Below are 27,954 nucleotides of genomic sequence, written 5' to 3' on the forward strand. Positions count from 1 at the left end.
TTGACTTTTTATAGCCAGTTTATGTTTTTTTTCCCCTCGTAAAACATTGTATGTTCTGTTTTGAGAACACCAGTCAATTCTTTAAATTTAGCTTCCAGGGAGCCAGACTTTCTTGTAATAGTTTAAAGTGGACTAGAGCAATAATTCTCCAGGCTTTCTAAAGATCTTTCAGAGTTTGTTCTTTGACCATTTTCAGGTTTTTTTTGTTCATTTGTTAAATCACTTAAACTAAACTGTTAATCATTCAGGCAGAGAAAAGGTACCTAACTCCAAGGATGAACCAGCGTTTTATATATAACAGACAACAAAGAAGCCATTTTAAATTGTAACTTTTGGCACTTTGTTACTAGGAGCCTGCCACAAAAACACATAATTTGTCCCAATTTCAAAATGGCAAAGATAACACACTTTGGCAGGCATAATTTTTTTTGCTTCAATAAGGTGACTCCCAGACAGCTGTTAGCTAAAAACGTGGCATATCTCAACACTATTTGGAGTGAGTCCTTTAAAAGATTTAGGGAACTTCGGGACAAAAGAAATGGCAGCCCTAAAAGAAAGTCACAGGTATGGCACATTACAAAAGAACTGGACTGAAAAATCAGACACAGCAGGTCTTACAGACTGCTAAATCCAAACTGTGTCCAACAAGTATGGAGGATGTCAGGAGTGAGGGCGGTGCAGCCATCTGGAGTTGCATTTTAGTCAATAGTTTTGAGCATTTTTTCAAATTGGAGTTATGAATGCAGAAAAGCACCGCCAGATTTTGATCCACTATGCAATGGAAAGCTTTCACTGCCGACGGCTTCTTCTTACAAGAGGAGTGGAATGTCCTTCAAGAAGAATAGTTCCTGAAGCCTACTTAAAGAAATTACAAGAAAGCTTGCCGAAGAGAGCTTTGTTGGAGAAGAAAGGTGGTCATTCAAGTTTGTTAGAACTGTAGAAACTCTGTTTTGTGTGTGTGTGTGTGTGCAGATAGATCAATAACCTGCTTCACCTGTGGAAATAGAAACAAAGAGGTGGCTCAAGACTTCTGCACAGTACTGTATAAACAAGTGATACTTTTTATCTATTACAAATGTGAAGCAAATTAATTAAACTGCATGAGAGAGACACACAGTAGATGCTTTCTGATGCAGGTGAATAATTTTTAATGTCAAAGGCATTAAAAATACCCTGGGGCTGCATTGATTTCCTCAATAAGTTTAATTGAGTTAATTGACACCAGTTTACTTATTCCTGTCTGGTTACATGATGTGTCAAGGGTGTACTTGCTTGCTACCTTTATTTATTCTCTTGTGCAGTCACAGAGTGAGTGTCAGGCAGAGTAAAACAAAAGGAATACAGCAAAGATGATCATGTCACAAACGAAAGGCAAAAAAGAAAAATCAAGGAAAAAATCAATTTCTTTCAAGTGAGATCAAAGAAGGATATAACAAGAGCTGCTTCTTAACACTTACCATTAAAATGTGGTGCAGACTGAGGGGCCATGTCAGACAAAAAAATTTTTTCCAAGCTTAATACGGAAGGAGAAAGGCATTTTATAAGATTGCTATCATCATTACTACTTTTGTCAGAGCAAAGTGAAGACAGAGGTTTTGTCACGTTCACTGCTCCGTGGTTGAATCTGCAACTTTTTTTCAGAGAATTAGCATCTGTTCAGCTAAAGTATATCCGATCCCTCTTCTAGTGGTTCAGGTGATAACAGATCTTAATTTATTGTGCATTTGCACATTGATCTTCCCGTTTCATGGGTTTCATCACTTCCAGAACTAATTTAGCTGGACTGAGTGAAAACGAGTTGAGACTAGTGAATGAATTGTTGATGGATTGGGGGGGGGACAAAGAGCGTTTCAGTGCCGAGACAGAAACACGGTGCAGCCTTCAAACTCACCTGCAGTGTCTGTGAACCCCAGCCACGGTTTCAATGATCGAACACTCTCCCTCATTCAGACAAAAGGCTAGGTCCTTGTCTTCCACACATGGCTTGAAGACCTCCGAACGAAGGCTGGGATGTGTTGGGGCGAGCGCTGAAGAAAGACAAGAGGAAACCAATTTAGTTCAAATTGAACAGTTTTATATATTTTTAAAAAAATCCTCTCATTCTTTAGCAACTTAAATCAACAGGAACATTTTTCTAAACTTCTTTCATGTGAAGCGGCAAATGTCATTCAGCAGCGATTTACTTATTTGTAATGAAACAACCACTCTTGTTAGATTGGAAGAGAAGATTTCATTCCTCGCTCCCTTGCGAATCTCAGTGGGCTAAAAGCAAGATAGCCCAGGGAATGATTGTGTTTTATTAAGGACTGATTAAAATTGGTGTTTTCAGCTTGAAGAGACAAAGAGAGGAAAGTAATGATGACTGAATTAACACTTGCACTGTTTTTGGTGTATGTGCTCGCATCATTATTAAATACCATGTATTATGCCTGCTTTTTTGTTGCAAATGAAGCCGTTTAACCACAACTTCTAAGTGAAATTCCCGTTCTGCTGCTTTAGTAAACATAGCTGAAAAACTCGGGAATATATTAACGAGGTAAGGCAGAGAGATGTGAATACGTTAGCGCTGCGCTACCCAGAGACACAACACAGAGTGATGGGCTTGGTGATGCAACTTTGATTTTCTTCTTCTAGTCTGACCCTGAGCTGCTCTCACATAAAGAGCATGGCTGCTGTGTACGAGCACCGCAATGCAGGGTTCTCCACCCTGTGAAATATGCACAGCTGTCAGACATGTCAGCACCACAACTATTACGTGCAACCACGTGCAAAATTTGTCCAAACACTATCAGAATTACCCAAGCACACATGTGTGTGCACAATGACACAGAGCACTGGCAATTGGATTGACTAGTATTATACCCCAATACCTTGCCAATACAACTGGATTACTCATCTGATTCTGCTTTCATCCATTTATGTGGTGCACAGACACACCTTTTTAACACCATGTTCTGGTAATTGTAATTCCTTTTGTATGAAGCTCCCACATCTTTCATGCCTGATCCTCTGTACGCTGTGCAGCACGCTTTGGCTGGCAAGTGGCATTTTTACAGCTGTGCCTCTAGTCACCATGCGCACACGGAGGGCTAAAAACTTGATAATCTGTTTGTTGTGCCCCAGTGTCCAGTTCAATCGATGTTTTGTTTATGGCTATTGATTGATAAATCTGGGGCTCTTGATGTAAGGCCCAAGAGCTGATGAGAGATCAGAGAGAACACAAGGAGATATGTGTTGCTCCTGAGGCTACCCGAGACTCTTCTATGTCAGAGTAAAAACTTTGGAAGACATTATTTAAACTACTTATTGTGGCGGTTTAAATGTAAACTCTTTAGTAGTAAAAAATACCACTGGTATCTTATAAGGTAGACACAAACACAGTAGAAAAGTAAAACATTTTTTTACTCTACAAAAGTAGGCCTCAAACCAAAGTTGACTCTTTCACTCTCTAGGCTTTAAAAGACACAGGGATTATATGGTGTATTATTAATTCCACAAACTCCCAGAGTGAATCATTAAAAGGTTATCTATTCAAAGATGTAACTTTATTAATAGAAAATAGAACACAACGTCCCCCTGTGGTATGCACATCCCTCACAATAATTGTCACGGCTTTTAAAGCCTCCTGGATATTTTATTCAGAAAGCAGCAGACAGTGACTACACGTGAGAAGTACCACAATTGATATTCAAAGACAACACCCACTATGCCAGGTCAGTGGTTCAGCTCTAAGCATGTGAGGCAGAGGGTTCCAGCTAAAGAGGAAATTGATTTTGTGCTGTAAGGCTAACCGTTGATATATTTACAATAGAAAGCCAAGGTCATCCAGATACCAAACACCTCCAAGTACCTGCAACACAAGGAATCCGATCTGTGCTGGAAAAAAATCAAAAACTTTATTCTTCAAAGTTGCCATTGTATTTTATGCGAAGCAGTCTCTACAGCAAGCTTTTCCTGATATATCATTAGTTTATCATTTCCTGCATGAGAAGTGGCTCAAGCATAGCACTGCTTCCAGCTTCCAGTTTGGATTCGGGAGACAGACACTATCTCTACTTTTAAGATTAGTCTTAAAACTTTCCTTTTTGCTAAAGCATATAGTTAGGGCTGGACCAGGGTCCCTTTATGCTGCCATGGGCATAGGCTGCAGGGGGATTCCCATGATGTTTTTCCTTTTTAGTCACCTTTTTCACTCACTTGGTGTTAGTAGATCTCTCTGCATTGAATCATACTTGTTATTAATCTCTTTCTGTCGCCAAAGTGCGGCTCATAGGGGCTCATTTGATCGTTGGGTTTTCTCTGTATGTATTATTGTTGGTGCTGTTATTATTACCAGCACCTTGAGGTTGCTACTGTTGTGATTTGGCGCTATATAAATAAATTTGAATTGAATTGAATTGAATTCTTAAATCCCATGTTGGTAATGGAGCTGAAAAGTAGGAATTGACACATACACATATATATATTATTTATTCTCCAAGAGAAAAAGCTCTCAACAGCACAGTCCAAAAGCACCTTCTGTATACTATTTCAATTTTTCAGACAGACAATGTGTCAGTTTCACACCCAGAAGGGGAGAGGCTGACATAAGCTCCTAAAATTAAACATATTATGGCAAAAAGATTTCCATAATAGCTGATTTTCAAAATTTTGTGTGGGCTGCAGTGATTCATCCAAACCTATAAGATGTGGCAGTGAATGCAAGCATTTCAACACGTTGTCCGTTTCTTTAAAATACAATGAAAAATGTCTCAACCGTCAATCTACAACTACCTAACAAAAAACAAACAAACAAACACATAGGTTTTTTTTGTTAAAGTCTTTAAGGATTACATCTACTCTCTTAGCCCCCTTGTCCAAATCAGGAAACAAGTCATCTTCAGATATGTTCGTCCTTGAGCGGTACACGCTGTCAATTTCTTATGGGTTTCCATTTCATCATCCTTGACAGGCAAGAATTGGTTTCAAAAAAATCTGCAGCATAGCAAGCACAACTCAGGGACTTTTGAATGAGCACATGTCAAGCTGGAAACAAGAGCAAGTTAATAAAGGGATTAGAGGGTTTCTTGTTATCAAAACAAGAAAGTGATAATCTGTGTTTGAGTTTTTGGATATTATGTTTACTGCATTGCCATTCCTTGACATTCAAAGAATTAACCCTGAAAAAGTCTGTGTAAATTCGTTGGCTGGTACAAGTACTTTAATGAGTTAAGGACATTTTTCATATCAAACCAGTAGTGGGAGCGTATCACACTTTTTTCAAATTAATCTTCATCTTCATTATAGAGGTAACAGCTGATAAATGAGGTGTCCCTCGCTTTTAGTTTTTATTAAGATTTAATGTCATGACTAATTATGACAACCACACAAGTTAGTATGACGTTCATTTATCAACACTTTTAATGAAGCATTTTACAAAATAACCCCCCTGCAAAGCAAGCCTCTAGCAAACTCTATGAACCTATGTATGCTAGGTAGCTGTAAAAACCATGGTGGAAAATGTGCTAATAAATGGCAGCTGCAGTGGGAGCATGATTCATCCTGGACTCTTTGAAATCATTTTCACGTCTCTCACTCTCCCCGTTGCACAAAGGCAATCCAGATTGCTCAATCCCTTGGTAACTTTCAAGGAATCTACTGGCTGGGGATCACAGATTCAAATGATGCTTGAAAGATCAGAGTTATCTGGGAAGAATACCAAGGCTAGTGCTTTTTCTCTCCCTCAATACAATTAAGTTGAAGTGTATAACTTCAGTAAGTTCAAGAATTTGCACATAATCGTTCTTCACATTAGAAAACATGCCGGGAATGTAAAGATATGCTGGTCTAAAATAAATGTAAAGCAACTCCACTTCCATAACAAAAGCAAAGTCTCTGGAGCTAACATTTAAACTGTGCAATTCAGACACATCATGACTTTAGATGTAGTAAAACGGAAAGTTGGTGTTATAAACTCGGGCAAAGTCAGCCTTCAGATTATATGCTACACGTTGTAGCATCCACATTGGCGTGAAAAGGGGGGTCTCAGGGGTTTCTGCAGTCCTGTGCAAAGCTAAGTACACCCTTACTGCTTCCATAGCAATTAAGAGGGTAAGTAGCAGCCAGGCACTGCCAATCTAATGCACTTCATTTTTTGGATCATCAGCGAGTGTGACTACCTCTATAAAAGCAAAGATTTTGGCAGTTTGCTGGTCTGGAGCATTCAGGTACGTGTCAACACAATGCAACAGTCTTCCCAGCAATTTTACCCTAAAAGTCAGAGCAACTGCAAAAACTGCCTCAGTTAGCATATTAAATGGTTCATTACAGTATAATTAGAAATGTACTGAAGAAGTATGGCTTGTCAGGAGAAAGCCTCTTCTTTCTAAAAAGATTATGGCAGCATAGCTAAGGTGTCCAACGTTTTATCAAAACAAACCACGAGACTTCTGGAATAATATCATTTGGAAAGACAAGAATCAAAATGGAGATGTCTGGCCATCACAAACCCATCACAGCATATCAGCACAAACACCTCAGACTAACTGTCAAGCACAGAAGTGTAGAGATGATGACTGGGGCTGGTTTTGCAGGCACAAGACCTGGACATCTTCTAGTCATAGAGTTGACCATGGACTCTTTATACCAAAGTATGCTACAGTGAAGCATGAGGGCATCTGTCCAAGAGCTAAAGCAAATTAGGTCATGCAGCAGGTCAATGATGCAGCAGAATGGCCAAAAAAAATCTAGGTGTTGCAATGACCCAGTCCAGTCCAGACCTCGAATAGATGCTGCGGTGGAACCTGAAGGAATATTGTTGAAGAATGGTTCAAAACTCCTCTACAAGGATATACAAGCTGATAAAGTCATGCAGAAAACAAAAAATGCAGAAAAAGGTGATTCTAGTAGCTATTGAATTAGATTGCGTGCTTAACTTCTCATGACTATAAAAAAGCTTTCTGGGGGTAACTAACATCTACAATGTTTGCCTTTACTCTTTCATAGTAAGCATAAAATAATGTTCCATAACATAAGCATCATTCTTAACCAGTGCACTCACCTTGACATATGAAAATTTGACCTGCCCGTGAAGAATGAGCTCTAACACCGTTTTTTTCAGGCAGGTAGAATTGTTCTGCATCACTTTTCAATGCCCTATAATTATCTTAAATGGAATAACTGGAGAATGATTCATTTGTAATGGTTTGCTGCTGTTATTGTCGGTGGCATATGTCACTTCAGTTTCACAGTGCCATGTTCATTTTTTAGTTCCAATGCTTGAATCCCCTCAACTGTTAATTATAGTGCAGCTGAAAGCTGTGGTTATATATTTCGATTCTTGCAGCTTAGCTTCAAATTCACATTGTGGCATCATCAACTTTAAAAAAGGAATTGCACTGTTCTGGTCTCCATATTTAGTATATACTCTGTAGACATTTGCAAGACTTTACACACAGTGCAATGGAATGCATAAACACCAGCACGTCTCATAGTATAGACAGCATCGTTGTTATATACAACACAAGAGACAATTCTATTTACAACTGTAGCATTTTCCTTCTATGGCTTCCTTCTAATGCGCTCATTAGTGTTCTTGTGCTGAGTCTCATCCCTCAGGAGACTGTGGTTGGGAGAGAACCAGCTGTGTTTACTGCAGCACACATCAAAGAGGGCCTTACAACGTAAAGGGAAAGTCTTAAGGGGGCCTGCTGATTGCCTACCCATCATGCACTGCTGCCTTTTGGACAGAACCATATTCAAGACTGTATACAGTAGAGTGCAGTGTGTATGGACAGCACAATGGCTCTGACAATGCCATCTATCATAATGGTTTGGTGCTTGGATTTTTTCCCTCGGAAGCAGCACTTTAAACTTTGAAGCAAAAAAAAATATATATATAATAATAATTTCTGGATTAATTCAAGGGAGAATAAATACTGATTGCACTGCTTTTCCTCATGGGATACATTAAAAGCCCAGTAGCTTATGCTTATCTCAAGATTCAAGTAACACAATAAGTATGAAAAATAGATAAACCAACTACATTAAACAACGCTTCAAAGCTTTTGCAAATGTATGTAATATGGAGGGCAATATGAAGGGAGATTTCCTTCTTTGTGAGAGTTTTTTGTGGTGGGTGGATCAAGGCAGTTAATCAAAAATGATTTTCAATTGTTTTGTTTTATTTAGATTCCAATGATGATGCGCTGTATGCACGTCTGAGCTTGAATAAGCAGGTGAAAAATATTGATTTGAATAAACATAGCTTTGGTAGAGAAATTAAACATTCCTGTCAGTTGTTATTGATTAATAAGTAGTGTAGGGTTTTTGCCTGCTACCAGAAGCTTGAGAAAGAGAATCTGCGGATAAAGCTGCTGGACCTGAGCCATCATTCGCTCTTGTGATGGCCCGTGCCAGTGTCCGAGATGAGCAAGGCTGCCCTGGGCCTTGCTTGCTTACTGTGGATGAGGCTGTGGACACTGACAGTCGCCCTTGTGAAATGAGACCCATTATGCAAAACAGAGTAAGTCAGTTTTGTTTTCAAGCACTGTGAGACACAGAGTTGTTTTTTTCTTCTTGGATTTATTAACTCTCCCCAAAGTAATTTATTCCATCTGCAACATATGATACAAAATATGCTATATACTGTTTGTTACATAAGCCTAATATATGCATGGACAGTGAATACAGCAGGATGATGAAAAGTACAAACTTTAGCCATTTATTTTTGTCATAAAAAAGCCCTGATGAACACATACTCAGCTACAGGTCAGAGAGACAGCAGAGGTCACACTCGTACACAGGCAAATGCACATACATACTGAACTATGTCATGCATGATCATAAGATTACAAGCCTTAGGAGACCTTCTGTTCCCAACATGACAGAAAACAAACAGTCGTTGACCCCCGGGACAGTTGGTTAAAGGTGGCAGTCACTATGTGTAAGCAGGGTTGAAGAGCACAGGGCCTTGGTTACCATGACAGCCCAGTGACAGGCACTTGGTGGACCATTTGTCACAGGTACTCAGGCCGCCCTTCATTCTAGTCCAATGTGAACTGACCTTAAAGTCCCAAAGCTGTGAACCACTATAAACAGTGTGCAGTATTTGGTTCATAATGTAATAGAAAAATCCACTTACATACATCAAATATTCCTTTATTTTCTGGCCACTGAGACATTTTTTAGTCTAGTCATTATCTACATGTAGTAGCATCACTTCTTGAAGAACTAAAAAGGCTTTTGAAAGTGTGCCAGGCCCAAAGCAGCAGGTTAATAAAGTAGACTCCAGAAAACATCACACATGCATTAAACCTCAAGGGAGCAATTCAGCCCCTAATGAAAAGCTTTAATAATCTACATTATCTTCTGACCCTGTGTCACAGGAAGCTTGATTAAACCGCGGATGACCACACAAAACACACACAACAACTCAGCCCCTGCAGTTTCAAAGCCATCTTTCTCCCAAACCAGCTCCAAACAAGTCATAAAGCGACGTTAAAAATTCACTCCACACCACACGCAGCAAAGTGCAAGTATTTTGCATCCAGGAGATCGAACCCGAAAGTCCAAATTGCCTATACCGCGCTCGACCCTAGCTTGTTGTCTGATGTGTACTGTAGCTCTGCTGGAGTTGAACATGTCTGCACTGTCAGACATAAGCAACATCTCCAGCAGACGAGGATGTGCAAACATTAGCGCAGCCAGGACCGGCATGTAAAGTATGCAATCTCATAAAAGTATGTGTGACAAAATCCAAGGAAAAGTAGAAGGGTGTCTCGGAATCTATCTGAAATTAACAGGCTTTTATCAGTTTCAGAAACCCTGGCTACGTCGCCCAAGGCCTTGATTGGCTTAAAAGATAATTTGCCACCTCAGTTGCACAGTTCTCTCACTCAGTGGTGGTTATGAAGCCTCAATACAAACCAGAGGATGTGAATACATGATGTCACTTCTTTAAACCTGCAGTTCTTATTGTTTCTGAACGTAATCTGCCAGATGTAACCGACTCCCCATTTAAGACTGGAATTAGTAATGATGTTTATAAGAATACTCAAACACATAACAATATTATTAGATGCAATTCCTCCTGAGCTAATTTGTCTTCACAACCCATATGCAGTAATATGGAAGGAGACAGATAATTTATCCTGATTCATTGATTGTAATTTGGGGTGTAATTAACATAATATACCACCAGGAGGGACAAAATGATCTTACTGCTTATGATCTCATGGAATGAAGCAAACATGCAATTTGCTATACTGTAGCTGGTACTTTATTCTAATGTTTTTAGCCATATTTCTTTATTTTGAGACAGAAAAGAGATGGAGATGAACTGTAATAGCAGTATGTCCAGTAGGTCCATGAACACACAGAGAAATGGATATGTGTCTCTACCTTGCGTTGTGGATGATGTACTAATCATTAACGTGTCATTATTTCCATTATTTACAGAGGAAAAACAGCAGCTGGGGAAACAGATCTGAATATTTCAAATACATATTTAATGAGGGCGAACTCCTTAGGGCTTTTGCCACAGCAATAACATTAAGATTAAACTTGGATTCCAGGAAAGGACCACAAAAAGTGACCCAGAAATCAAAGCTTTCTGGAGTCAAGATACATAATTGTGGTATTGCTTGAGGAAGGATTAAGTAATTAATATTCATTTTTTTTACACATAGAACATCATGAATTAGGCTGTGAAAGCAATGGAAAACAAACAAATGTGCGAGAAGCCACGAACGCAGTCTTGAAAGAACATTAGATATATATTCATGTTTAAAAATGAGCTTAGGTATTACCTGGTGTGGCCTATTCATAATTAAAAGTTAAGAAAAAACAACGCTGAACTCTGAATAGCACAGGTTTAATTTGGCAATTACCAGTGTTAGTCAAAAGTTACAAATTAAGACATTTAAATTAATATCTGCAGTCGCCATGTGTGTAATTTTGCACATTACATGCCCATCAATAGGTTTTTTAATTTATTTCCATGAGAAGTCCTTTTGTTTTTCCACGACAATTCATTAGCAATGCTAAGAAAAGCATTTATTAAAAGCTGAATATTTGGCTTGTGTCTTAATGTGCAGCTAACTGTTACCACACTACGTCCTGTCTTGGCAATGTCTATCTCCATCTGCCTTTTTTTTTTAAAGACTATATTTAAAAAGATACCATAAAAATTTAATCCTGGGGGTTCTAGAGGATTATGCTGTGCCAGCAGAAACTGGCACAGACTAAGAGGTGCAGTCGGACAAGTACCTAATTGTGTCTTCATCGGCTTACTGTAACATCTTCACTGACGTGATGACTGAAGCAAGAAAATGCAGATTTTTATGAACTGAAGAAATGTTATCAGCATTATGATCACTACACATTTTTAGGATAATGCTCTGCAAAAATACACATATACATATACATATACACACACACATATATATATATATATATATATATATACATATATACACATACACACACATACATATACATATATATTTCTCTTCAATCAGTATTCACTGCACTCTCTCTGTGTGGCCAAGAAGCATATGGCTTTGAAAATAAGTCAAAATACTGTGTTCTTCCCCTCTCTTTGCCTCCCTCTCTCTTTATGGTTAATCCAACAAGATGCAAGCAATTATTCACACCTGAGAGGGCAACATGAAAGGAGGGGCTGTATGCAAAGCATGAGAATATGATAAGAAAAACAACCAGACACCATTTAAAAATTCTCCTTGGCCTCATCACCATACTGCACTCTTTCCTTGCCAATCAAGCTCCTCAAGGGAACTCTGTGAAGTTAAAAATATCTAACATCAACATGCATCCTCATCGCCGCTGGAATACGAGTAAGAGAAGAGGAATTAAATGATTCACCTACACAGACCAGAGAGTGGCTTCCTGTCAGTGCAGTTGATTAAAATTCCTGGGACTAAGAACGCAGGGTGTGATGTACGACGAGCAGGTGGTGTGGGTTTAATATGCATGAGCAGACAGCTCCTGCATCTGCAGATTGGCAGTCACTGAGCTTGTCTGTCCACTCCCTTGGCATCTCTCTTGGCATATGGAGCTGCTGAGGGCATACATGAGCATAGCAGGGGGGCTGGTCTTAGCGCCCACTGATACACATTTCACTTTTTGTGACTCTTGAGATCAGTAGGATGGCTACTAGTTACTTTTGGTGGCTTTGGTCTGCTCAACATAGCTAAGATAAAGAAGGAGAAGAGCATTTTTCCTCCTGTTTATTTTATTGATTTTTAACAAACAGCAGGAAACATCAAAAGGGGGAAGGATTAGAGAAGCCTGTGTAAAAATTGACTTAGATGTGGTTGGGGACTTAGGCTTACTCAAAGGAAGATGTGATTAGCCCCTGCACTCTCTCGACTGGTGATTCTGTTGATATGAAAAACAAACACAGTCCCACTATACAATTTGAAGATGAGCATAGGAACTTCTTTGACACATAAACTGTGACTTGGAAAGGTTGTTTGAGTTGCTGTATAAAATCTGATTCACATGCTTCTTTGTTTGTTTAGACACACTGAAAAGCAATATTTTTCAGCTTTTTTTCCCCTGTCCCTGTTATTTCAGTCATTTGCTGCGAGATCCAGTAGGAGGAGAGGTGCAGTAGGGGGTGTGGCACTGGCGACGCAGCAGCGCACTGTAATTTTGATGTCAGGTTTGTCCACAGTTTTTGGAAACAGCTGCCTGTCTGCAGGTCAATAGGCCACTGCGTATGCCACACCCACATTTTGTTATATTGTCATTATATTGTGGGAGAGCACTGTGACAACTACCATCAAAATCTGAAAATCACACAAACCCACTTTACTCATGCCTGAGTGACTGTTACACTTTTGCATCCCTCAACTAGCTGGACATAAAATGAACAACAACAACAACAAAAAGCACAGTCAGAAAAAAAATTCTTACATGTATGAGCTTATATCACCAGTGTTTGAGCTCGAAATACGAGATAAAGCATTATAATAACGATAGTAACTTGTTGGTTGCACATTTTGATGCAATTTTCCTGTTCCACCACGTCCCAAAGGTGCTCTATTAGATTTAGAGCTGGTGGCTGTCGAGGTCATTTGAGTACAGCAAACTTAAAGCCATGTTCAAGAAACCAGTTTGAAATAATTTGAGGTCTGGGGCATTGTGGATTACCCTGCTGGAAGCAGCCATCATACGATGGTCCACTGTGGTCATAAAGGGTGGACATTGCCAGCAATAATACTCGGCTAGGGTGTGGCATTTAAATTATGCTCAGTTGGTGCTAATAGACCCAAAGTGTGCCAAATCCACACCATCACACCTATAGTGCCAAACCTGAACATTTGACACAAGACAGGATTTATCCATTATTTCATGTGGTTTCCTAAATTCTCATGCTACCATCCAAATAACACAGCAGAATTTGAGACGCATCACATCAGGCAAGCTTTTCCATCAATGCAAACTGTAGTCTGACTTTCCTGTTCTGAGCTGGCAGGAGTTGCACTGCAGGTGGTCTTCTGCTGTTGTAGGCCATCTGGTTCAAGATTATACATGTTGTGTGGTCAGAAATGCTCTCCTGCATACCTAAGTTGTAACAAGTGGTTATTTGGGGTACTTTTGCCTCAGTTTAAAGCAATCTGGCCATTCTCTTCTGAAGGGATTTTAACCAGAGAAATGCTGCTCATTGGATATTTTCTCTGTTTTGGACCATTGTCTGTAAACTCTAGAGATGACTGCATGGAATCCCAGTAGATCAGCAGTTTCTGAAATAGTCTGACTAGTCTGTCTAGGCACCAACATCACTTAAATTACCTTCCTTCTCCATTCTGATGCTCTGTTTAAAACTCAGGAGTTTGTCTTGACTATGTCTATGTGCTTAACTACACTGAGTTGCTGATTTGTATTTGGCAGTTGAACAGGTGTCAGGCCTGTATATGGCTTACAAATCAATTAGCAAAAATGACTGTATGTCATTTTGTTGCAAAATGTAAAACAGCAGTCTACAGATAATGATGGTCATTTTAAGGCATTTGCAAACTTGTTTTCTTACTACCACATTTAGCCATCGCACAACATCAACACAACATCAACTAGCATTCATATAAAACTGAAAAAATGATGAGGCCCGCTAGCAGTTTTGATTCTGCCCTTGGGGAACTGTTCGGTGCAGTGAGAGTTGAGTATTAACTCGAGAGCTATGGCTATAATGATGCAGTCTAACTCAACTCCTATCTCATACAGAGCAGCTAGTATGCTGTCCAAAAGTCTTCCCTTTGAGCTGATCAATTCCCTTTTCATCAATGCGTGGATGGAAGGGGCATTTCAATTGAATGCATATCGAGTCACTTGCACTGTGAAAGCATGTGCTCCATTTTGACTACTGCTGTAAGTAAGTTTGGAAAAACAGCCACAGAGGCCCTTCATGTTCTCATGTCCCTTGATTGCTCTCTCAGGAAAAATAACAGCGTCAGATGTTTCGGGGGGGGAAACGTAAGTTCACCTGACAAAGCCATTAACGTCAATAAAGCGAATCGGTCAGGTGAATGGATCTGTCAGCAAAACGTTAGACTTGATAGTGAGTGCTGTCCGTTTTCTGTTTCCTACCAACTGTCAGCACTTGCCAGACCATGAGAGTAATCATCCAATAATGAATATGGTTCGCCAAGTACGTATTTGAACCCAAAGAGATAAGTCAGGAAACACTTTGATGAGTTTCTTTTAGAGATGATTAAAAAGAACATACTTTGTTGTTTGATGTGGAAGATTGGCCCCAGCACCTTGATCAAAAAAACGTGTTTTTTGTCCAATAAAGTGGTCATTAAATAGGCAAAGGTTTGCAACATATAGTTAACAAAAAATACCTATTTATTACAGTGGAATATTGGGTATTCATGGAAAAACCTAACATCGAGTTATATTTCCCAAAGAATCCTAACCTCGATATAAACATAAAGAAGTGCATGATTATTATTATTTTTGGTGAGCTAGGTATGTGAAATTAGCGACATATATAAGTCCACACCTGCAAAAGAATCCTTCAGAAATAGATCTGTCAATACAATGAATTGGAACTAATTGGATTACATTAATGATAACTAGCTTGGAAAAACTCACCAGGGGACATCAGTTAATCCTAATTATAAATCCCTCTAACTGTGTGGCTCATGGACAAAGAAAAGCCCCGATGAGTCTCGTTTTTCTTTAATTGAGGCCGTTTTCCCCTGTTACCACATTCTGCCTGAAACAGCCATCCATATCTTTGAGGTGTCTTTCTCCCTCTCTCACTCACTCTCTCTCTCTCTCACAGTGTATCCATCACTGATGAGGCCAACACACTGACTTACTATAACCTCCACCCTAATTGCTACTTGCCTAACCCTAAACTTCACCTCAAGCTAACCTTATTCTAACCTTTAAAATTGTGTTGACCTTAGACTTTAATTATTTAAGTTGTGTGCTTTTTGTCCCCACAAGAAGACATGTTCCTATTAAGTGGCCATAAACACATTCAGGTCCCCACTACATGAGTAATTCTTGAACCCCAGGACCACACACACACACACACACACACACACACACACACACACACACACACACACGCACACACACGCACACACACGCACAAAGAAAAATAGTGTCAGGAAATTTTCCCTGGCATTATCGCCCCAAAGCTCAACAAAAATAAACACAGGTAGAAAAAAAAGCAGAAACACCCTCACTCGCAAATGCCTGCTGCTCTCAATGGAGCATTGGGAACAGGATTACATGCCTTTCAGACTGCTCACTCACAGCAGAAAGACACAGCTCTGATCCAATCAGGGTGACACAGGCGGAAACAAGGCAAAGGATCTGGCCTGGCCTCCCTCAGGAGGCAACTTGTTATCAGTACTACTTGACAAAAAAGGAGAAAACATTGACAAAACACTGATAATGTGACCGTTTTAAAATGATATAGCAAAAAGATATGTGGGAGGAGATGATTGGCTACAAGATTGTGAGACATAGTAAGGTAATACTCACCACTTTATTCGTGGATATGTACCTAAAGGCACTACTTTGAAGAAAAGCTGCCAAACGCATACTGTGTGGTATCTCTAACTGAATAGAGAAGCCAGACTGGCACTGGGAATGTGGTGGGTATGCAGTGGGACTGGCAGTGCTGGCCCTGACAGTGGATCAGTGAAATCCTGTTTAGCCCCCCCCGGCCTTCAGGGAGTGCCTGCCATCTAATTCAAGCCAAATCATGGCCTGTTTAACACCTCACCACCTGCTACAATTATTTGTATTTATGTGTATGTGGAAGAGAAAGACAGAAACAGGGTGTGTATGTATATGTGTGTGTGCTTTAAAAAATAGCTTGGTAGCTGAAGGTCTAGCGGCTTTTTTCTCGAAGATAAAGAATGGCTGTTGGAGACGCACATGTTGTCAAAAATGTCTCTTAATTGGATGGTTTCAGCATGGCTAACATGGGGATTTATTCTTTCCATTTTTATGAAAGACATGCAGCATGAAAGCATCCAATGATCAATGGAGATGCTTTCACCTGTCACATAGGAACTGTTAAAAATCCCTGTAAAACAAATCGCTTCCCCAAAATATTCTTCTCCCTTCCACTCTATGGTCCCCATCAAACAACGTATCAAAACATTAAACCTGACCAACAAAAGAAATTTGTACGTGAATGATGGTTGCTTTCAGAAAGTGGTTCTCTTTGGTGCATATCATTCCCTAACAGACATTCATCAAAGAAGTTTTGCTTAGAGCCATTTGGGGAAACATACAAACAGTCCTCTCATTCCTCCACACAACATTTCCTCCGCTTGATGTGTCACATTCAATGGAAGCCACAGGCAAATATATTTTAACGACTGGATGTCTGTCATCAAATTACAGCAAAAGGCTTTCTCTTGAGGAAACAAAAGGTAGAGAATCCAAGCTTCGTGGGTATGCAATCTTGTTAGGTTTCCTGCATTTTTCTTTCTTTTTTTTCTCCATTGAATTTGGCACGTTTGCAGCAGAATATAAGGCAAGTTGCTCAAAGCTGAGAACAGAAAACTCCCTAGCTGAAGCACAAGATAAAGTGCTTTGAATAGCAAACAAACAGAGCTTTGCAAGAGAGTGGCTAGGGATGAATCAGTGCAGGAAATAGCAGGTATTGCAGTGACAACTGTTCCTGACACTCACAGTCACCTTAAACTGTGACCATGTAACAGGAAAATGGTTTATCCTAGCAAAGTGCAACAGAAATGTACAAATCAACATTTGTTTCATTCAAGGATTCCAGCATCTACATTCATACTAGCAAAATATAGCAGACATATATATATATACTATAAAATTAATCATAATAATAAATAAATCCTTATATTACTATAATGTATGAGTTAATCTAAATTATGCTTCAGTAACAAAAGAACCATTACATTTTTTTTATCAACTAATTGTGGAAAAATGAAATTCTTAATGCTCAATGCTCAACAAAGTGGGCTGTATCTCTACATTATTGTAATTGCAAGTACTTTTATAAGCTGAGAAATAGGAATGCAGAAAAAGGACAGCAAAGAGCAAAATGGAAAATGGCATACTGAACTTTCGATAAACAATTACATAAGTCAAAATTGACTGTAACATCAAAATGCTCTTAAAAACCGTATTAAGCATTTTTCTTTGTTAACATTAATATTATCCCAGCAAATAAATGATGCCAACATTGCATTATTGAGGGAAATGCTCTAGCTGAATCTCACTTCGTCGCTACTGACAAACAGGAAAGCAGCTCAGCTTAAGAAATGACAAAATGTACAGTGCACCTTAATCCAGTTACACCACAACAGCAGCTGACATTACCAGCCCGAATGCAACATAAAGTAGGGCCTTCCTTTGTGCCTCCAGACCAATTGCAGCAATTTTTGTGGCAAAAGACACATTTAGAAATAACAGCTTCCATAAATAAGCCGCCAAGCCTGATGCTGATTTTAGATAATGGTTAATGTGGCCTTTGACTTGACAGGACTGCTTCACTGTGACACCCCAACCAGCCTGAAGTCTTTATTCCTGTCAGAAGGGTGGGTGGGGAGGTGGGGTGTTTAAGCAAAAACTGGGAACTTCTGCCAGAAACTCTACTTGTCATGTTTACTATTTTCATTCTAGCAGATGTAAAGGTCAAGTACGACTGTGCCATGTTAAGATAATGGACACGGGTGTGCACTGGCTGGGAGCAACTACATGCAATCAGTTTCAAATATTGCATTGATATTTTATTTACTGGGCCACGCTTTTTGGCAGCAGATAGAATATAAAAAGCACACAAACTGTGGTTGACACTACTAATAAAATAGTAATATTTATGAGTAAAAACAGTGGCAAAGTAAAGAAAGAAATCCCTTTCAAAGCACAGCCATGTAACAAAGGAGGATGAAACGCCACCACATTGCAACACTACTGTCTGCCTTGCCCAGGCTCAAACAAACAACAAATATTGCTGGTGGTAGTTACAGTAATTCCCATGCTTCAGTGGTCTTTTTTTGGGTAGTTTTCCCAAATTGACATTTTTAGCACTTGTAGCAAATCAAGCTTTTAGTAGGCTTTGACTCCTATCGAAGTGTCACAGTGCTTAAGCTAGCAAGCCTATGTATTTATTATTGTCATTATTATTATTATTAGTAGTAGTAGTAGTAGTAGTAGCAGTAGTATTACACAGAATTTGTTGCACATATATCAGTATAAAGGCTTCTTTCTTGAAAAACCAAAATCAAATGATATGTCCATTTTCTCCCATGTCACTCTAAAAGACATATATACTGCCTTCAAACTATGACAGCCATCCACAGCTAAACGCAAGTAAGACAGACGAGCTAGTAGAGGATTTTCACCAAAGCCACTGACACCTTTCATCGCAAAACACATAAATAACAAACTGGTCAGACTGACTGGGTTGACAGAAGCGTTAGAATTTTCTGCTTGGGAGGTTCGGTCCTTTCAGTGTTTATACAATGCTAAAGACTGTCAATCACTAGCTGCCTGTGCCCCAGAAGTGTACTAAGGATGCAACATAAAAACTGTAAGTCAAAGGAAGGTTTGTCAAACCATGTAAAGGGGTTCTGCATACCGTTGGTAGGATTACTGAACCGTAAAAGAATAAATAAATGAGGTGTGTTTATATGAAAAAACTGGGTGTAAGTATGCTTTTGAAAAACAATCTAACTGCAGTGTGTTAGAACACTGTAGCGTGTCCGCCTCACCGAGAACAACACACAGCATATTACTTGCTCATTTGTGTTGACAGCAATCAGACTGCGCAATGGTTCCAATCAAAACAGCCCCAGACTCAGCCAATTAACAGTGTGCTGAGGCAGGATGCTTTCAGTGCCTTTATAAACTATTCAGAATTTATTCTAAGTTCACAGTTTTAAATTCTCTGCATCTGCACCGAGGCTGCATTGTATTCATTCTCCCAAATCTTGAAAGTCTTGTCTGGCTTGCTGCACAAGTACAGGATATATCCAGGTCCTAATCTTTTCAGTACATTTCAGTTTCTCCTTTAGATTACTGTGCACAGTGTTTTGACACTTTAGGTGTGTGGGTTCTTATCCCAGATATCTCATAATTTTGGTTGAGATTTTAATCATTTACATGTCATCTTAACTCATGGTAACAATATCTTCTGAGTTATTATTAATAAGATTTTTTGAACAAAAATAGTGGCAGTAAATTTCAGCACTATGTACCATAATGGTTGACTGAGGCCTATCACATACAGTACAGTTTGGTCTATATAAGCAAGCTAAGGCGTAATAGTGTAATATGTGATAAGCTTTGAGGCAAATACTGTATATGACCTGTATATGATATATAACACTTAACTTATGTACATGTTGTCTGGCCATTAAGTGCAAACCAAAAACCAACATCCATTAATGTCTTTACATCTCAGTCATAACAAAATTGAAGATAACTTTGCATTAATGCTAGCATAAAGGTTCCTGCATATAGTGTGTGTGGTACAAGAACCAGTGGGACAAATTTACAGAGAAACTTAGACTCTGAAGGTCCAACAGTTCAAGCAACTGACTGAACTGCATTATGTACTATCTAGCATTGTTCCTCAGTGTAATGGTAGATCAGAGTGTGGCAAAAACAGACACGAATAACATCAGATTTCTGCACTGTGAGGTATATCACAAACGCATTACTTGCAGACATTAATTTTTAATTTCATATAATTTTGTTGCTCGGTGCCTGCAATAAGGAAAACCAACACACTTAGTTTAATTTTATCCAGTCCCACAGTCCCATATGAATCGAGTTAGCTGCTGTAGAAACTAAATCCTACATTAACAAGCTTACAGCCTGTACTTCATGCCTGAAAGTGGCTCTTTGAGGCAACATTCGCAGCATGCTCTCAGATGATATGCATTACTTTGACCACCAGCTGGTATCGAAATAAACAGGGCTAATGTATGTACACTGTTCAGCTCGAGAAGTCACACAGCACACAGAAACGCGCAGGAACGCGGCAGTGAATCAACATAATGCCATTTGCATCTTGCTTATGGCTGTTGTTGTAGTTCAACACATATCTGTCAGAGTTGGACATAGTTTCTAAATCACAAAGAATACACCCTACAGTAAAGCTGTGTGCAGCTTTAAGTGAACCAGATTTGTGCACAGACGCACACACACACTCAAACAGCAGCCAGGCCCTCTGCAGCCATCAATTCACAGCAGTGAAGCAGACTGCAGGCTGCTCCGCTCTCTCTTCCCCTGTACCAGAATTAATTTCTCCCCAGAGCTGATAGGCTACGCTCTACTGCAGCCAATCCATATAATTAGGCCGTCAGCAATGTAAACCCCTGGCTCAGACTTCAAGTCCATTTCAATATTAGGTGCAGACATGACAATGGCTTCATCAAATGTGAGTTTTTCCTGTAGTAATTTGATAAATTGTTCTTTCTTATCCTTCAACAATATGTGGTTTATCTCTTCACACAACTGGCTAATGTTTCAGTTCTGTTACACTAGTTCCACTTTTTGGGCTAAGGGGAATTGTAATCTTCTTCTGCTACACAGAACGCTAGACGTGTCCCATCTTCCTTTGGGTTTTATGATGCATTTCGATGCTCATAACTAATGAATCACTTGAAAATGTTTTAATGGGCATTTAATATCGGTGGATGTGGAAACCAAAGTGTCCGCCCTCAACATTTTCTCCCTCCCCATTCTCAGCCCACTTACATAAGTATTTTTTCTTGCTGAGCCAATTATGTTGAGTTTTGACGGCTGATCTCACTCCATATGGCGACAGCTCTGTTAATCGCCACCTCCAAGAGAACTGCTGCATGACAGTCTGCGTGTCAAAATCACAATCAAACGGTGAGGCGTGGAAAGGGGAGGGTGGGAGATGAATGGAATGTGTGTTTGTGCATGTGTACGTGTGTGTGTGTGTGTGTTTGGGGGGACAGGAGGCGGGTAGCGAGGAGAAAGGAAAAATTAACCAGAGAAAACAAAGTCAATGAGGCATGAAGGAGGCTCCCCTCTCCTGTGTTTTGTCGAGGTAGTCATGCCTCCTCATTCACCGTTACCACCACTCCAGTGGAGAGGGGAGAAAACTGCAGCTTGGGAGGAGGGAGGGGAGGGCGGACTGGTGGAAAAACAGTGAGGCTGTAACAGGATTCTATGTGTTTGGATTTTACTTGGTCTGGTTATGGCTGCTCACTGAAGCAACACTTGACAGAACAGGCCTCCAATCCTCTGAGCAGAGATTCACTTGTATAGTGCATTTGCATTTCCACCAGTCACAGTGGATCTCCTTGGATTGAAAAACACCTTCGGGATGGCATGTCAAGAGAGCATGTTGAACACAACGCTACAATATCATGGTTCGAGGCTATTACAATCACAATGGCCTGCTTTGTGCGTTGACTGATTACCACTGAAGAAGTGGGAAACAGCCTACATCACCTTAAATCGGCCTCCTACACATATTTGCTATGGTAATAGCTATATGACACTTAGCGGACAAAAGACACAGTTTCGTCGAAGAAATGCGACATTGTAACTATAGGTGAAACGTTGTGGCTGCTTCTAAAACCCACCACATGGTTTTTGCATATTTTTTGTCCTCTACTTTTCCCTAGAGAAAACCAGCATCTAATACAACCTTTACTTAAAGAGATTACAAAATTAATACTTGTCTGCACGTGTATTTCTTTACAATTCCCAGTGAACTTGCTTAAGCACAAAGGCATTATCCATATCATAAAGGTCTTGCCTCTGAATGTGATGCGATTAAAGAGAAACACAAGAACATTTGCATAATTACCTCGACGGGAAGTTGATTGGTTGGTTGTTGCATGCTTAACAAACTACGAGTGGCAGCTTGTGCTTCTGATTTGGATGGCAGCGGGGGGTGGGAGGTGTTTCCAACATATACAAAAGCGTGACAACGATTTATTTGGCTTCTAATTATCACGACTGTTTTGATAAGCGTAACCTTTAGAGGCAGCTGGCAAAAGATGAGCATAAGTCTAGATACCTCTACTGACACAATCGAGTTCTATTAGCATTCTGATTTTGCAACAACTATAACAAAATATATGCAGTATATGTAAGAATTAAAACTGAAGAAACCAAATAAGTGGAGGTGAGATCTGAATATAGTATAGTTGATTGGTATGAGCTGCACAGAGTCTGAACCACTCGAATTGGTTTAACTGCTTTGATCCACTAGTCTGTGGGCACTGCAGATAGGAATTATATGTTATACCGATGAGGTGTAAAGTGAAGCAGCATAAATAAATCAAGATACAGCAAGAAGTTTCACCACAGAACAAAGTGTTAACCTAGGATTGGTAGAATGTGATATCAGTTACGACCACTAACCTCTAGGGCTAGTCTCTAAAATCACTTACTACCTACAGAAAATGGACTTTTTAGTGAGTTTACCATTTTCGCCAACCCAAAAATTAGTGTACACCCAAACACATTGTGTATAGAACTCTCATGCACTGTGCCTAACTCTTTAACCTTTGAAAACCTATTAGGAGTAACCTTTGAAGTTATGTCCTTAACCAAGCAGTTTCTGTCATATTTCAGGCCTGTTTATAGAACAAAACGACAGGGTTTGCATCACAAGTTAGTGAGGATGGTCACTGCCTATGCAGCTACCATTGCAAAAGTATTGTAATGGTTGTCAAACCTCGTCTTTATTGATATATTTACTATTGTGTCAAAACTCACCATTGAAGGTACTTGGGAGGATGTCAAATGTCTTCTTTATGGGAGGAAAGAGTTAAAGAAAAAGAGTAGACAGATTAGAGGAAAGAGAGCAATGCCTCACAGCACAACCTGCCACAAACTATTAGCATTTATTAATTTGGAAAAGTATGCATGTCACTATTTATTTTTTACTCCATCACTTTTATCACTGATATAATTAACAGCATTTAGCTCTATAAAAACTACAGCTGTAGTAGCAAAATTATACATTAGTTCTTTTATTCTTTGTAGACTGTAAATGTTTTTAATTTCCAACAGAGTTATGACATCTTTTCCAATGAATTATTTTTTTAGCGGTAGCTTTTTTTTTTTTTTAAAAGCTACTGCATTATATAATTTCTATTTTTATTCATTTTTTTATGTCAGGTACAGTAGAAGTATAAAAGTATACTACAATCGCACAGGACACAACCTTCCATTGACTTCATACTTTGCCAACTGCTTGTGGCGATTTCCATCTTTAGGCTGTTTGAACATGAATAATCATTTTCTCTGAACCATGTCCAGCATAACCTTTCTGATTCCGTGAGTGAAGTTTACTAAAAACACCCAGAAGCGGCTCAGTGATGTGAACATTTTGAATGCTAGGTAAGCAGAAAGTACATGACACTGTTTAGTCAGTGCGCACTGAGGGTTAAAGTCCGACTGAGTCACTATGGCTCATGTCAGAAGGCCTTAGAGTTTGCCACCTCACACAACACACAGGCGTAAGGTCAGTGTCAATGCCCTGCCAAGTGCTGACCTTTGATCAGTTAGAGGAGTGTAAAAACTGCCCAAAGGTCTCCCTGGGTATATCTCAGAGCAGGGGAAGGAAAGGACAATGACAACAGCCTTTAACTACCCCAGCAAGACTCTCCCTGCCAGTAAAAACGTTAAAATGCTTTGTCAACATAGAGTAGTGGTCTGAATCAAAGCACAACATGAGCCTATTGCCAAAGCCAAGTACTACACATCTATTCTCATTACCAGGCCAACAAATATTGCCATTTTGTCAAAGCTTATGAAATCACTGCTAAGATGTCCTTCGGTGTCACTGCTTTTTAGTTTCACTCGTATTAGTTCATGTTAACCATACACACTGAAAAATGGTACTAAAGGGTACAAAGTGCACTGGAATGTGGTGTCAAGGGGTTCTGCCCATGCTTATCTGAAGTCTTGAATCTGACTGCAACAATGTAACAGTGCGCTTAGAAAATACTACAGTGAGCTTTTATTTTTGGTGTTCATATGGGTTTTCTTTCATATACTATTGTAAGTTTTTCGATTTCTCTGAAATATGATGCATATACAGGGAGAAAAGGGAAAATTATACATGTGGCAAGCTTATGGCGGCTATAGCGAAGATATTTTAATTGGATTTTCTTTGAAAACAGATGTTTCCGTCTCTTGGCCCCAACACATTGAGCTTGCAGTGTGCGCAGTACATAATTTCTGTCAGTAAGAGTCTCTCATCGGAAATAACAACAAAAGGCATTGTTTGATGGTGGAATTGTGGGAGTCACTTGTTTCATTACCACTGCTGATGAAAATCTGATGAGTCTCATTTTCAGTTGGATATTATTGTCGCTTTTCTAATTCACTCGTTTTCGTGTGAATGCTCGGCCACTAGCCTTTTAAGTCACATATTATTGCAATGACTACCACTGAGAGTAATTTCTAATTGTGGAGCATTAACACTGCAAACACTTCCTTTAACTAGCAGGGCTGTAAACATTATGGACAGATTGTTTTTAACCCAAACTATGACCTTTCCATAGACCAAAACAGAAAGAAAAAGTCAAAGCAGAAACAAAATAACAGCAAGCGAAAACAAACCTTCCAAAAGAGAGATGAACCACAGCCTCCTAGATGGCAATCAATTGGTTTACACCACCTCCACCCCTCCTGCGGACTTGATTGTGCTTTCAAACAGGACTGTTAGCTTTCGCTGTCCAATATTGCTGAGGCACAGACAACAAAAGATACCCTGGGCATATCCCAGGGATGCTTTGAGAAAACATCAGAATTAGCAAGGACAGAATAGGTTTTCTGATGCGACTCTGGCAGAAATCATCTTCTTGAAAGCTGTAACTTAAACCTGTATATTCATGTTCTGTCAACAAAATATATAACACTGGCCTTTTTAAATCAATTTTAATGCCAACATGTTCCATATGAAACCTTTAAACTGCTTTAAACAGTCAGTCGCGGAGTGACTGCTGTTAAAAAAAAAAACAGAGTCATATCATTTTCACCTCACACACTGTTTAAATTCCCATCGCACATAATCAGATAATCTTCCATCCACAGCAACTACAGCAGGGAGGCATGATATTGCTCCCCGTGTGCAGCTAAATGAATATTCACCCACGTGTCCAAGTTTTTTTTGGGGTCGTTTTTGCTTGATGTGATTTTCACCGGACCGTTGCGACACAAAAAGCTGCACAGGCAGGCACCTGTAAGCATTAGCATTTGAATATTTAGAATAGGAGTGGAATTTCCTTTTAGTTAGTTATTTCAGTGGGGAAAAAGGTCAGCAATTATTAGGAATAAAGCATCAGCTCAATTACATCTGTAAAAGCCTGATTTTGAAAAAGTATTATAGTTCAGAATGCCATGTTGTAAATGAAATGACCGGATCTCCTTCATCTCTCATGCTAATTATTGCTTGCAGCTTCAAAGTGTCCTACGTAGTCCGTTTGCTGTTTAGTGCTGCTGACTAGACACCAATAAAGCTCAACTCTCCTGTGCTGCTATCAGAAGCTGACTTGACCAATCAAAATGTCTCGTTGTTTATATTAAAGTGGTGTAGGAAGCAAAAGTCAGCATTTCCTGCTGCGAGAGCTATTTTTAGACTCCACTGGAGAGAGAGAGAAAAGAAGAGAGACCACGAGAATGCATGTGATATTACATTTCCGATTTGCAGGGAGAGTGAGGAGGAGGAGGGAGATGAAAAGGGGAGGGGAAGGAAAGACACTGATGTGAAACAGAGGCGCGGGGAGCAAGGCAGAGAAAATGGAGACAAAAAAGAAGAGATGAGAGAGAAAGCAAGCAAGAAGGAGAGACAGTCACACTTGGTTTGCCTCATCTCTGGGCATATCATCTGGCTTGCAGGGGGAAAATTACTGTACCAGTCCCCCAAGGGCCAGAGTGACTTCCTCAACCACTTTAATAAACTGGAAGAGTGTGATTGCCCAGACAGTGCTGCTGTCAGCGTGTTAATTAGACACACTACTTTATCAGAGCTGGCCACTCATGAACCGACCAAGCATATAACCATGAATGCTTTACTATCAGCCTACATAGGAAAAAGCTCAACTTAAGGCTTAATCTAAATTCTTTTGTTAAATTTTATGTTACCTGCTGAATGAAAACGTACAGCTCGATGTGGCTCGGCTGTCAGCTAATTAAACAATAAAACAACGTTCAAAGAAATGCAAGCTGCATTTGTTTTGAAGTAAACATTCCAAATGAATGCAGCCTTTGAAACATTCCATAGTTTGCAATCCTCATTTCCAAACCACCTCATTATACAGTGGAATCCAATTATATGTTCACAAACTCTGTTTGCTCGGTGCTTTTTCACCTATAATGTTTTTCTACATCTGCTTATCAGCATGTTTTTAATCCTCAAATTATCGCCCTTCTAATTTGAGATTCCTAACCGGAATTATATAAGCTGTAAACCAAGTGCATGGTGTTTATTTCCCACTGATCAGCTGTTAATTATAAGTTGTATTTATGTGCATAGCATGTACGGTAAAGCAGCATGCAAGACATGAAGAGCATCTACAGACGTGCTTTTTTATTCGGCTTAATTCGATATTTACCATTTAAGAAATAGAAAATCTGAGAGTGTTTAGAGGAACTCATAAAATCTGTAACATTTTCAGTAAATCATCCCAGGGAAATGCTTACATTCAGGTCTGATCTGTAAATGCCATTTTAAGCCTTTAATGTTGGCTTTTAGTTTTGCCAGTGGGAAAAGGGATAATGCTTGGGATAAAGCAAGACTAATTAGGCAATACAGTCGACCGACTCTATACGTTCATGTTTGATAAACAATTTAGAGGAACAATCAGAGCGCCTCTCCCCTCAGAAAACAAAACGAAACACAACAAACTAGGAAAAAGGAGAAAAAAAGAGACAAACAACTTGCATGGTCATTTCTCCCGTTCTACACTTTTGAAATCACACCACACAGTATGTCAACACAGCTTGCAGCTACTTCACATTGTAGCTGATATATTCGTCCTCTTCAAGCACAAGAGTATACAATGGGTGGGAAGCAAAAGCAACACTGTTTATTCACCCTGAAGACAGTAGATATAATAATCACCTCCAGCCCAAGTTTTTCACAAAAAAAAAAAAAAAAGAAACTAGGCTAGTGAATAATTCATAAGCTCTGAGTGTGTGTCACCAGCTCAGCATTTAGCTTGAGGAAACTGTGGGAAAACTCTGCGAGGGATAGTATTGTTCCCCTTTCATCTCTTATGTGTAACTCTGTACTTGGTTTATTTGAAATTCACGTCCTCATAATGAGAGACAAAAGCAGCCATCCCTAATAGAACCGCATGTCACTGACGCAACTGCAGATGTCCTCCAAAAGAAAACACTTACAGTTTGTCAATTTCTGCTAAATACATTTTGCTTGGTAGATCCCCAGTCATAAAAAAAACCCAGCCAAATATTAGTATTCATGCTTTACAATTC

General features: G+C 39.5%; 1 protein-coding gene across 1 annotated transcript in view; it reads right to left on the bottom strand.

Moving 5' to 3' along the window:
- nrg3b (neuregulin 3b) overlaps positions 1 to 27,954 on the bottom strand; it is a 204,956-nt gene that overhangs the window by 100,336 nt on the left and 76,666 nt on the right. The window contains exon 2 of the mRNA XM_085284591.1: positions 1,892 to 2,027. Within this exon, the coding sequence (XP_085140717.1) occupies positions 1,892 to 2,027 (136 nt within the window). The remainder of the gene's footprint in view (positions 1 to 1,891; positions 2,028 to 27,954) is intronic.

Source organism: Mchenga conophoros, linkage group LG8 (assembly GCF_057382185.1).
Source record: "Mchenga conophoros isolate Kocher_MC1m ecotype Shallow Benthic linkage group LG8, M_conophoros_male_GT1.1, whole genome shotgun sequence".
Classification (NCBI taxonomy): Eukaryota; Metazoa; Chordata; class Actinopteri; order Cichliformes; family Cichlidae; genus Mchenga; species Mchenga conophoros.